This window comes from Syngnathus leptorhynchus, chromosome 9, assembly GCF_054491065.1.
Source record: "Syngnathus leptorhynchus isolate UIUO chromosome 9, UIUO_Slep, whole genome shotgun sequence".
Classification (NCBI taxonomy): Eukaryota; Metazoa; Chordata; class Actinopteri; order Syngnathiformes; family Syngnathidae; genus Syngnathus; species Syngnathus leptorhynchus.
The window spans coordinates 6,662,596-6,675,710 of NC_141203.1; the positions used below are offsets into that span (position 1 = coordinate 6,662,596).

The following is a 13,115-nucleotide window of genomic DNA, read 5'->3' on the forward strand; positions in this document are numbered from 1 at the left end:
TGCAAATTCAACGGATAATTTTTGGGGAATATTTCCTCGCTATTTTCAATAGATGACTGTAATAATAATTTTAAAAAATTAAATGAATTTGAGAAAACGCCAACTAGAGCGTAAATTTGGATCCTCTGCTCCGGTCACCTGGCAACACAAAACACAGATGGCCAATCAGCGGGCTCATACGGCGCATTGATACAAACGAACTGAGCAATAAAGTTCCGTTTGCATAAATTATACAAATAAATTATTCAATCCAATAATTTATTCGAGTTGTTTTTATTTAATTTGAAGACGTACGATAGAAAAATAACATATGAAAGAATAGAAATTAAGGAGGACAACGTGGGACTGTGGGACTGCGGATGTTGATCTTCTTCGCGCTGTCGTGCCACGGTTATATATAAAGGCTCCACTGCCGACCGCTGGGAGGACGCTTATAAGAGCGAACTTTTTTGGTCTCGTCGCTTGTCCGTTACAGTCTGCGTGGACTTATGCTGGCTTCTGCGTGTGTATGAAGGAAATGTAACATCTTGGGCCACTTTTTACACCTCAACACACACTCCGAATGACTCCGTGGACCTCGTTTGGAAACGTACGTATTTCGCCCATCTCTTGTCTTTACTTCTATTTATTCGGGCTAAATTGCAACAAAACGACTCGGGATTATAAATGTATGTTTGGAGCGCTTAACGCGAATGTAACGTTTCATTCCGTGATCTTGTGGACTGATGTTAAACAGCTGTGTCAATGTCCGGTGCCGAGTGTCGCCATATGGGCGACTTAACTGGCCAACTAACTCGTTAACAAAGTCAATAACTAGCTAACCCGTGACCCACCTGGTTGATTTAATTCGATATGATGTTAAAACACTTTTTTGAGCGAGTGACCTGCTTTTTTTACGACTTAAATAGTAATTTATTTTCACAGTCGCCCGGCTGGTTAATTTTGGATGTGGTTGTGCGCGTGCGCGCGTGCACGAGTGTTTTTAAGGAAGTCTCTGGAAAAGTGGCATAATGGACCGAGCGCGTGAGCTGTTCTGGAAGCCTCACGCACTGTGTGTACACGCGTGGGATACTGTCCCACACGAGTGAAATCAAATATTGCCAAACCCACACTTGACATTAATTTCGACTTGCCCGAAAGCTTTCTTTTTTTTTTTCTTGCTGATTGACGTGCCAAGAAAATGCTGAGTGACACTCGGAGAGAATTTCATTAAGTACACCGTACATAATTGTAACGGGGTTCAGATATGCAGTGGCTCGTTCTAAGGAAGCACGTACAAACGTCTACCAACATTTAAAGTTAAATTGAACTTATTATAGAGATGCAAATTTCTATGAATTTTAGATGGACAAAGTAATTAAAATACGCAGACATTTGGAGTTTGGGGTCCCTTATTTTGCCATTACATCTCAAAATAGTAGGCCTGTAGTAAAAAAACCAAAACAAAAAAAAAACAGTTTTGACCATACAATCGGTCACTCCGGGCCAACCAAACTTAAAACGAACGTCGCAGTTACATGCTTCAATGGTGCCGAGATATTATATTTTTGGAAAAATAAAAACTAGACCATCCATCCATCTTCTGAACTGCTTTTCCGCCCTCATGAGGATCATAGGCGTGCTGGAGCCTATCCCAGCTGAATTCAGGCACTTGGTGGGGAACACCATGAATTGCTTGCCAGCCAATGGCATGGCACACACAGACGGACAACAATTCACACTCAATTAAAAAAAAAAAGTCCAAATGAAATGGAAAAGTAATTCTACTGAAAATCTTAAATTATTTTAAAGCTGCTATCAGTTGACTGTCATGTTTCCCCCTTCATCCTCAGCTAAAATAAAGGCGAGAACATGGCTGCCAAAGGGTCAACAAGCGCCGCTGTCAGCGTTCTATCGTGGGAGCAAGTGAGTCGCCTGGATGAGGTCTTGAGCGAGGTGGTGCCGGTCCATGGCCGCGGCAACTTCCCCACGCTGGAGGTGAGTCTGAAGGACATCGTGGCTCGGGTGCGCTCCAGCCTGGCACTGAGCGGCGTCCGTGTGAAAGACGTGCGTCTGAACGGCTCCACGGCCAGCCACGTGCTGGTGCGCGACCTGGGCTGGAGCTACAAGGACCTGGACGTCATCTTCAGGGTGGACTTGCCGCACGAGTCGGAGTTCCGGCTCATCCGCGACGTGGTGCTGGGCACGCTGCTGGACTTTCTGCCCGAGGGCGTCAACAAAGAGAAGATCACGCCAGCGACTCTCAAGGAGGCCTACGTGCAAAAGCTGGTCAAGGTCAACACGGAGCAAGACCGTTGGAGCCTCATCTCCTTGTCCAACAACAACGGCCGCAACGTCGAACTCAAGTTTGTCGACCGCATTCGCCGCCAGTTCGAGTTCAGCGTCGACTCCTTCCAGATTGTCCTCGATTCGGTGTTGGCCTTCTACGCAGCCGGCGATGCCGCCGCGTCCATGTCCCCCGAGCACCACCCAGGGGTGAGTGGCGAGAGTGTCTATGGCGACTTTGACGAGGCGCTGGGCCACCTGCGTGACAAGCTCATCGCCACCAAGCGGCCCGAGGAGATCCGTGGCGGCGGGCTGCTCAAGTACTGCAACCTTCTGGTGCGCGACTTTCGGCCCGCCAGCGAAGAAGAGTTCAAGGGCCTAGAGCGCTACATGTGCTCGCGCTTCTTCATCGACTTCCCCGACATCGGCGAGCAGCAGCGCAAGGTGGAGGCCTACCTCCACAGCCACTTTGTGGGCGAGGAGTCCAGCAAGTACGATTACCTCATGATCCTGCGCCGTGTGGTCAACGAAAGCACTGTCTGCCTCATGGGCCACGAGCGGCGCCAGACTCTGCACCTCATCTCACTCATGGCGTTCCGCGTGCTCGCCGAGCAGAACGCCATACCAGACGCCTCCTGCGTCACCTGCTACTACCAGCCGGCACCGTACGTACGCGACCACAACTTCAGCAACTACTACGTGGCCAACCAGAACATTCCCACGTGGCTGCCGTGCAACTGACTGCCGGGCGGGCCCGGGCCGGGGGTTTGAGTAAGAGCTGCCAGGGAAATGAGACAACAGAAGGTCACCACATTTTCTGCACGAGGCCTTCCCTTTTTTATAATTTTTTTTTTTGAGTTTTTGTTTTGTTCTCTTCCGATGCGTCAATGAGAAATTTTAAGTGTACAAATTTTCTGTCTCGGTGGATGCCTACCACCCCTTAAAAGGTTACTTTAAAGGCAATTAAGGGCTATTTGACAATGAAGCCTTAAATTTTTTTTCCTCTTCCTTTCTGGGATTACAAAAAGGTGGAAAATGTTTAAAAAAAAAAAAAAAAAAAAAGAAATCGCTATCTCCGGGTCAGTGTAGTAAGTTGTCCAAAAAAAGAAAAAAAAAAGACTGGGTTATTGCTTCTGAGTCCATCTTCTTTTCATTTAACATTGGACTCGCTCACGGGTGCACTAAGGCAACAAAAACAAAGTGCCTGTAATGTAAAAGAAAAGCAATTTATTTTCCAATGTGTTCAGAAAGAGTTGATCTTGGTCATGTGATCACTTGTCACCGTGTTCCCAAACGAAAGGACGTGCTTGTGGGCGAGGCGAGCCACCTCCAGGCCAGCCTATCTTCGCCTTGAAAGAGAGCCATCGAAATGGCCAATCGTGCCGACGCGTGCGTGTGACCGAAAAGCACACAGGTGGATTTTTGTCTGTCATTCGTGTCAGGGCCCTACGAGACGGCTGTCGGACCCAAAGGCCATTCCGGTCAGTCTTGTAGCGTGGCCTTCCTTAAAAGCAGACGCACGTGGCGATTTCCATCGCACTCACCCTGCAACCCGAGCCCCCCTTCTATAATTATCCCCGCACTGTCTCCACAGGGGTTGGGGGTAGCCGCCGCAGCCACCATCACTGAACCCCCATGTGTGGTCATAGGGTAAAGATACCATGAGTGCTTGATGACGTCATGTTATTATTCTTAGCTTTGTGAAGCAGCGTTGGCGACTGCAGTTTGTTGCCCCCCCCCCCCCCCTCCATTTTGAGCCGCCCCCACCACCAATGCGTAACTGTCCCAAACGTGGGCCCTCGGCCTTTTCTGAGAACCGCTTGCCTTTTACGAGTGCGCTGCCGCCTCTGCACATGTTTGCTCCAGATAACCGTCAGCAACCCTTATCTGGAGTTGAGGGCAATCCCCCCCCCCCCACACACACACACACCCAGTTGTCTCGCATGCACCTTGACTAGTGTTTTTAACACACCAGCAACATGCTGCCCACTCTGGACCAAAAAGTGTGTTGGTTTTTTTTGAGTTAGCTTTTAAATTTGAGTTGTTTGAATTAAATTATGCTGCGCACGGAAGAGGCGGGTTGTCTTTTCTGTTCGGAAATAAAGCTGTGCCAGTGCAGTCTCTGTTCAGAAAAATTCTGGTGGGTAATTGGAGTTTATCTTTTATTATAGTTTTATTTTCTTTTTTTTTTGTCCCCTCCCAGCCACCCTTTCACTCCTGCACCCCCTGAAGGATTTCAGTCCCATTTAGCCTATGAAGAACGTGAATAAGCTAACAAGCGGTTGCTCGGGCATTTAGCCGCTCCCCATTTGATACATTTTTTTTTTACTTTAATTTTTGGGGGTGAATCCATTTCGAATGCCCTCAAGCTAACATAGGGGTCTCTGTCTTTTTGGCAGATAACTCTTCTGTTAGGAGAGACTTGATGTTTGCTCCTGTTGCTCAGGCAGCCATCTTGGCTTTGTGAGAAAAGCCTTGTGGTTTTCACACTTGGTTTAGTTGGCCATCACTGAGTGATGACGCCTTGTGCTTGCGTTTTGTGGCCAGGTCTTTATGCTTCATTGCAAGCTTTTGGCAATTTAGATGCCAAGAAAACTTAGGGGAAGAAACTGTGGCCTGTAATTGTTTACGCTTGTTGCCTCTGATGACTGAAGATGTCTGCCTGTCAGTCCGCTGTCAGGGATAAATGAAAAAAAAAATGTGAGGGTGAAGTGCCTTTTTGTTAAGTTTTTCAGAGCTCATTTCTGCTGTAAACTTGTCAGTGTTAAATTTTGCCACTTCCGTTGTGCTTACTCTGTGCGAGGCGCAGGTGGCGCTCACAAAAGTTTTGTTTAGCTCGCTCGGCGGTGGTGGCGGATGGTCGGTGGTCTTATGCCATGAGAACTTTCTCAAGAGTTGTATTTTTTTTCAGTGGAAGGCTTGTGTATGTGTGCGTGGGTGAATGCTGGTGGACATAAACATGTCACACTTTATGTTTGGAAAAAGAGTTTTTTTGTCACCGTGGTAACTGCGATGACAATTTGAAGGGTTTACCTCCTATTTGTCAGCACTTTGACCTCACTCGACCTTTTCCTTATTGGAAATGTTCACATGTAGCAGGAAATGTGCTTGAAAAGGAAATGATGAATAAAAGATATTGAAAGCAACATCTGCCCCTGTCTTTTTTGTTGTTCTTTTTTTAAATGTAAAGTTATAACCTTTCAAACACTTATTGTTTAATATCTGCTACTGGTTACACAAAATGAATAGAAAACTCCAGAATTGTATCTCCACGCACACACGTGTAAAATAAAATGCCTCTGTATAGCCTTTGCCACTGGTCAACACGATTTTTCTTGTTTTTCAACAAAGCATTTTTGGGGGGGTGCTGAAGCCAGTCTGGTGTTAGTTTATGCTAATTATGTTTCTGAGATGAAAATATGTTCCCCCCCCAAATGTTTGTACAAGAATGAGGAGGAATAATGTTGGAAATTGAAGGGTGGTTGCCTTCCTTAATGAATTTTCAAAGCTACTTTTCTCCTTGCTCACCCGCAAATCACAAACATGACTTTAAAGTTTTAAGAGTACAAATAGATTCACGTACAGTATATTAAAATAAAACGTCGGGGACTGACAACAGTCATTCGCAAACCATTGTGTGCAGTTGAGAACTCCTCATTTCAGCATTTTATGATGGCAGATGTTCTCTTTGACATCTGTTTGAATAAACCAAGCACCTTGTTTATTCTGCTCATTTACATCTTGCTCTAACCAGAACATCAACTTGCTGACACTTGTTTTTCGTTTCCTGGGTTTCAGAAGACCTGAAACTGTTTGGTGCAGGGCCTTCATGGAGGAGATTCAGGTTGATCTCCCTCACACGCACACAAACATGCAAAAAAACAGACACATTGACACACAAACACACGCAAACACACACCAAATAAACATCTTCATACATCAATCCAAATGAGCTGATGCAGTTTATATGACTTCATGCTAGGTGCAAGAGACCATCCGAGCTTACGGGAATGATGACGTTGCGGTAAAAGTGTGAGCAGCAGGGTGCTGTGCAGCGGGCGGGGTATTGGCACTAAAATGTTTTACAGCTGCTGAGCTCTCACAATGGCCATCAGGTAAACATAACACACATGCACATACACAATCTGGTCATGTGACTTGGTAATTGTGGAAAGTGTTAGTCAAAGTGGATTTATTATCAAAGTAGCCTCAATATTTGTCCATTCAAATATGCTTAGTCAGTCTTTTACTGCTCTATTCATTTTTTCTTAATACCCACATGCATACTGTACATATTTACATATGTTCATATATAAGTACATACACGTGTTTAATTAGCAAAGTCATTTTCTTAATCAATTACTTTATTTGAGGAGCATTTGTTTGCAGGTTAGTGTCCCTGGGGCCTGAAGCAAGGGTTTTGACTAAACAACAAAAAAATGGTGATAACGATTAAACTTGCTCAACGTGTTGACTTAATAAAATTGAGCTTTTAAATTTTAACAAATTTGTTGAACTATTGACTCAAGTAGTGCTCCATAAATAAAATGTCTCAGTCTTCATGTAAGTTAACAAAATCTTGTTTTTCAAATCACATTTGTAACAGATTGCTATGAAATTACTCCTCCTTACTTGTCTTTACTATCCATCCATCCATCCATCCATCCATCCATCCATCCATCCATCCATCCATTTTCTGTACCGCTTTGTCCCCACGGGGTTCGCGGGCCATCTTTACTATTATGGCCTAAAATTTTAAATCAATAACTTTTTGAAACATGGCAGTTGCCATAAAACAATAGAAAATAATTTAAAAAAAAATTATATGTGTCTATTTAGTAATTAAAACATATGAAAACGACCTATAGCTATACATAAATCTACGGGTGAGAGCGACAACAATGTTCGGCTGTTATCGCTCATACATTTTACATTACATTGCACTTCTGGAACAGATGTTTCCACTACTTTAATATCTTAACGTTAACCTGCAAGTGAAGAAAAAAAGATGTATTAGGAGGTTTTTGCTCCCCCAGTTGGAGGCTTGTGGGTTCCTGCAGCGACTGTTAAGACGCCAAAACAGCAGGATGTCTCATTTGGACAGACTGCCACCATATGCATTCACTTCACTTTTGTAATCATATACAATGTTAGCTGAAGTAACATTCATGTATGGAAGCTAGTGAAAGAAGAACATATGGTTGAGAGCAATGTCCCATTTCATAAGGGCATGCGTCCACTTACGGTTTCACATTTTTACCACCTGCTGTCCCATACATAAACATGTGGTTAACGTCATGTGGTGTGTGATTGCGGTTCATCATAGGCCACTTTTTTTTTTTTTTTTTAGCTCCGTCGGCATATTATGTCTACAACAATAAAAAAGTCTTTTTGTCAATACCAATCAAACAAAATATATGCTTTTTTTTTTTTTTTTTTACTGAAGTGATAAATTCAATGCGGTTTGAAATCCTCGGGAACAAAAAACTTATGTTGCTATTTTTCTTTTTGACACTTTCCAAACAAAAGCAAATGCAAAAATAAACTTGGCAGCACTGTTATGCACTCAAAACAGCACAAGATGCTTGTATTTTTGTATCCAACAGCAGGAGGAGCTTCCATTCTACACAATTCAAACAAGATGTATATATTTGTTGTCTGAAAAAGTGCTTGAAAATCTAACAATCATCTTTCATGTCACTATAGCCTCAACACGTGACACGTCTGCAATGTCATCGCTCAAATGCTGACCCTAAAGTTGCCTGCTATGTTGTGGAAGCACAGTGTAGTGTAGCTTGAGGTCTAACTAATAGGCCAGAAGTAGCACTTAATGTCAAAAAATAAAGAAATACTTGTAAGACTGTCATTGAGTTGAATTGTCATACATGTGAGGACTGCGTGTACTATGTGCATTTTAAGTGAATATCAAAAATTCAGAATAAAAGCTTAGGAAGCTTTTCATCTTGGCATGGGAAGAAATATGCAATGTGGAGCAGCTCGTGCAAAGTGTCCACCTCTCAGAAAGCACACAAGCTGCGCAAATAGAACAAATCGGCCTTAGCCCACCACCCACGCCCGCACCCCTTTGACTTCCAGCAAGAGGCGGGGCCAGCGCACAAGAGGACGTGACACAGGTGACATTTGGCCGAAACAGAGACGTGCACCAGTCCACGCATCAGCGCCTTCCTTCTCACAAACATGTCCTCTTGCCTATGAATTGCACTCACCTACATGTGTCAATGATTTTCCCTTCTCCTCATGCATTCAACGATAATTCAAATGTTATCTTATTATTTATTGATATGTTTGTGTAAAAGTAAGAATCTAAATATGACTTATATACATGAGGAAAGGTTGGTTTGATAGACAAGAAATTCTTGAAAGAACTTTTACTTGTAAGTCAAGGAATCACTTATCTCTATGGACATCTATTCACTCTGAGCTTAGTCAGAGGGACTAACATAGTATACTGCAGTGACGTGCTGTGAGGTTCATGACTGGGGAGGCACTGACGTCATCCCCCCCTCCCGGTAAAATGGCACTCGTGATGTGCATTCCAGTTCTCTTAAATGAACTGAATCTTTAGAATCAGTTCACTCAAAAGATTCGTTCAAACAAATTGTTCAGCGAATCGTCCCCCCCACACACACACACGCACACACACACTGATCCTTTTTTTCTTTTTTTTAATAAATCAAATGATCAAAAATCATGGTCAAAGCTTCACGGAAAGTGAAAAGTGCCACACCCGCCCTCACCCCCACTTGCTGATTGGCTGGTCGATCTGTGACGTCACTCGGACACTCCATTAGGTACACCGCCATTTTCAGGTGTACCTAATCACAGGCCACTTCATTAGGGAAAAATAATGGTCAAAATTGAAATGAAAGTGAAAAGTGCCACACCCAAACAACCCCCCACTTGCTGATTGGCTGGTTGATCTGTGACGTCACACTGACACAGGTGTACCTAATCACTTCATTAGGGAAAAAGTTGAAGCGAAAGTGAAAAGTGCCACACCCAAACAACCCCCCACTTTCTGATTGGCTGGTCAATCTGTGACGTCACTCGGACACTCCATTAGGTACACCGCCATTTTCAGGTGTACCTAATCACAGGCCACTTCATTAGGGAAAAATCATGGTCAAAATTGAAATGAAAGTGAAAAGTGCCACACCCAAACAACCCCCCACTTGCTGATTGGCTGGTTGATCTGTGACGTCACACTGACACAGGTGTACCTAATCACTTCATTAGGGAAAAAGTTGAAGCGAAAGTGAAAAGTGCCACACCCAAACAACCCCCCACTTTCTGATTGGCTGGTCAATCTGTGACGTCACTCGGACACTCCATTAGGTACACCGCCATTTTCAGGTGTACCTAATCACAGGCCACTTCATTAGGGAAAAATCATGGTCAAAATTGAAATGAAAGTGAAAAGTGCCACACCCAAACAACCCCCCACTTTCTGATTGGCTGGTTGATCTGTGACGTCACACTGACACAGGTGTACCTAATCACTTCATTAGGGAAAAAGTTGAAGCGAAAGTGAAAAGTGCCACACCCAAACAACCCCCCACTTTCTGATTGGCTGGTCAATCTGTGACGTCACTCGGACACTCCATTAGGTACACCGCCATTTTCAGGTGTACCTAATCACAGGCCACTTCATTAGGGAAAAATCATGGTCAAAATTGAAATGAAAGTGAAAAGTGCCACACCCAAACAACCCCCCACTTTCTGATTGGCTGGTTGATCTGTGACGTCACACTGACACAGGTGTACCTAATCACTTCATTAGGGAAAAAGTTGAAGCGAAAGTGAAAAGTGCCACACCCAAACAACCCCCCACTTTCTGATTGGCTGGTCAATCTGTGACGTCACTCGGACACTCCATTAGGTACACCGCCATTTTCAGGTGTACCTAATCACAGGCCACTTCATTAGGGAAAAATCATGGTCAAAATTGAAATGAAAGTGAAAAGTGCCACACCCAAACAACCCCCCACTTGCTGATTGGCTGGTTGATCTGTGACGTCACACTGACACAGGTGTACCTAATCACTTCATTAGGGAAAAAGTTGAAGCGAAAGTGAAAAGTGCCACACCCAAACAACCCCCCACTTTCTGATTGGCTGGTCAATCTGTGACGTCACTCGGACACTCCATTAGGTACACCGCCATTTTCAGGTGTACCTAATCACAGGCCACTTCATTAGGGAAAAATCATGGTCAAAATTGAAATGAAAGTGAAAAGTGCCACACCCAAACAACCCCCCACTTTCTGATTGGCTGGTTGATCTGTGACGTCACACTGACACAGGTGTACCTAATCACTTCATTAGGGAAAAAGTTGAAGCGAAAGTGAAAAGTGCCACACCCAAACAACCCCCCACTTTCTGATTGGCTGGTCAATCTGTGACGTCACTCGGACACTCCATTAGGTACACCGCCATTTTCAGGTGTACCTAATCACAGGCCACTTCATTAGGGAAAAATCATGGTCAAAATTGAAATGAAAGTGAAAAGTGCCACACCCAAACAACCCCCCACTTTCTGATTGGCTGGTTGATCTGTGACGTCACACTGACACAGGTGTACCTAATCACTTCATTAGGGAAAAAGTTGAAGCGAAAGTGAAAAGTGCCACACCCAAACAACCCCCCACTTTCTGATTGGCTGGTCAATCTGTGACGTCACTCGGACACTCCATTAGGTACACCGCCATTTTCAGGTGTACCTAATCACAGGCCACTTCATTAGGGAAAAATCATGGTCAAAATTGAAATGAAAGTGAAAAGTGCCACACCCAAACAACCCCCCACTTTCTGATTGGCTGGTTGATCTGTGACGTCACACTGACACAGGTGTACCTAATCACTTCATTAGGGAAAAAGTTGAAGCGAAAGTGAAAAGTGCCACACCCAAACAACCCCCCACTTTCTGATTGGCTGGTCAATCTGTGACGTCACTCGGACACTCCATTAGGTACACCGCCATTTTCAGGTGTACCTAATCACAGGCCACTTCATTAGGGAAAAATCATGGTCAAAATTGAAATGAAAGTGAAAAGTGCCACACCCAAACAACCCCCCACTTGCTGATTGGCTGGTTGATCTGTGACGTCACACTGACACAGGTGTACCTAATCACTTCATTAGGGAAAAAGTTGAAGCGAAAGTGAAAAGTGCCACACCCAAACAACCCCCCACTTTCTGATTGGCTGGTCAATCTGTGACGTCACTCGGACACTCCATTAGGTACACCGCCATTTTCAGGTGTACCTAATCACAGGCCACTTCATTAGGGAAAAATCATGGTCAAAATTGAAATGAAAGTGAAAAGTGCCACACCCAAACAACCCCCCACTTTCTGATTGGCTGGTTGATCTGTGACGTCACACTGACACAGGTGTACCTAATCACTTCATTAGGGAAAAAGTTGAAGCGAAAGTGAAAAGTGCCACACCCAAACAACCCCCCACTTTCTGATTGGCTGGTCAATCTGTGACGTCACTCGGACACTCCATTAGGTACACCGCCATTTTCAGGTGTACCTAATCACAGGCCACTTCATTAGGGAAAAATCATGGTCAAAATTGAAATGAAAGTGAAAAGTGCCACACCCAAACAACCCCCCACTTTCTGATTGGCTGGTTAATCTGTGACGTCACTCGGACATTCTATTAGGTACACCGCCATTTTCAGGTGTACCTAATCACAGGCCACTTCATTAGGGAAAAATCATGGTCAAAATTTAAATGAAAGTGAAAAGTGCCACACCCGAACAACCCCCCACTTTCTGATTGGCTGGTTAATCTGTGACGTCACTTGGACACTCTATTAGGTACACCGCCATTTTCAGGTGTACCTAATCACAGGCCACTTCATTAGGGAAAAATCATGGTCAAAATTTAAATGAAAGTGAAAAGTGCCACACCCAAACAACCCCCCACTTTCTGATTGGCTGGTTAATCTGTGACGTCACTCGGACACTCTATTAGGTACACCGCCATTTTCAGGTGTACCTAATCACAGGCCACTTCATTAGGGAAAAATCATGGTCAAAATTTAAATGAAAGTGAAAAGTGCCACACCCAAACAACCCCCCACTTTCTGATTGGCTGGTTAATCTGTGACGTCACTCGGACACTCTATTAGGTACACCGCCATTTTCAGGTGTACCTAATCACAGGCCACTTCATTAGGGAAAAATCATGGTCAAAATTTAAATGAAAGTGAAAAGTGCCACACCCAAACAACCCCCCACTTTCTGATTGGCTGGTCAATCTGTGACGTCACTCGGACACTCCATTAGGTACACCGCCATTTTCAGGTGTACCTAATCACAGGCCACTTCATTAGGGAAAAAGCGAAAGTAAAAAGTGCCACACCCGCCCTCACTCCCACTTTCTGATTGGCTGGATGATCTGTGACGTCACTCGGACACTCCATTAGGTACACCGCCTTTTTCAGGTTCGTTCGCGAAGATTCACGAGTGAGTGACAGACAGCGTTGCTGCTATGCCAGCCGACACACGTTATGCCGACATTGATGTTTTAATATTGTATTTGTTGGATTGTAGTTGATGGTGTTATTCTACCGAATGTGTTTGTGTTTGAATAAAAGGTTGGGAAAAAAAATCCGTTGTGCCAACATTACTTATTTTGAGGGACACCAACTCATATAACAACGTAAAACATATAAAGCATTTAACCAAATGTCTGATTTTTGTTTTAATTGGCGAACATAAAAACAATGAATAAAACACCAGACAAGTTTAAGATAAATGTTTATTGAAACAATAATAATTATTAAAAAATAAAAATGAAAGTAAATTTCAAATCAGCA

General features: G+C 43.9%; 1 protein-coding gene across 1 annotated transcript; it reads left to right on the forward strand.

The window, feature by feature from the left end:
• The first annotated feature begins 409 nt into the window (after positions 1-409).
• Positions 410-5,411, forward strand: tent5c (terminal nucleotidyltransferase 5C). The gene is made up of 2 exons (XM_085920082.1): positions 410-589; positions 1,833-5,411. Exon 2 carries the CDS (start codon positions 1,852-1,854, stop codon positions 3,004-3,006), a length of 1,155 nt encoding a protein of 384 aa, XP_085776208.1. The 5' UTR covers positions 410-589; positions 1,833-1,851; the 3' UTR covers positions 3,007-5,411.
• The last annotated feature ends 7,704 nt before the right edge of the window (positions 5,412-13,115 follow it).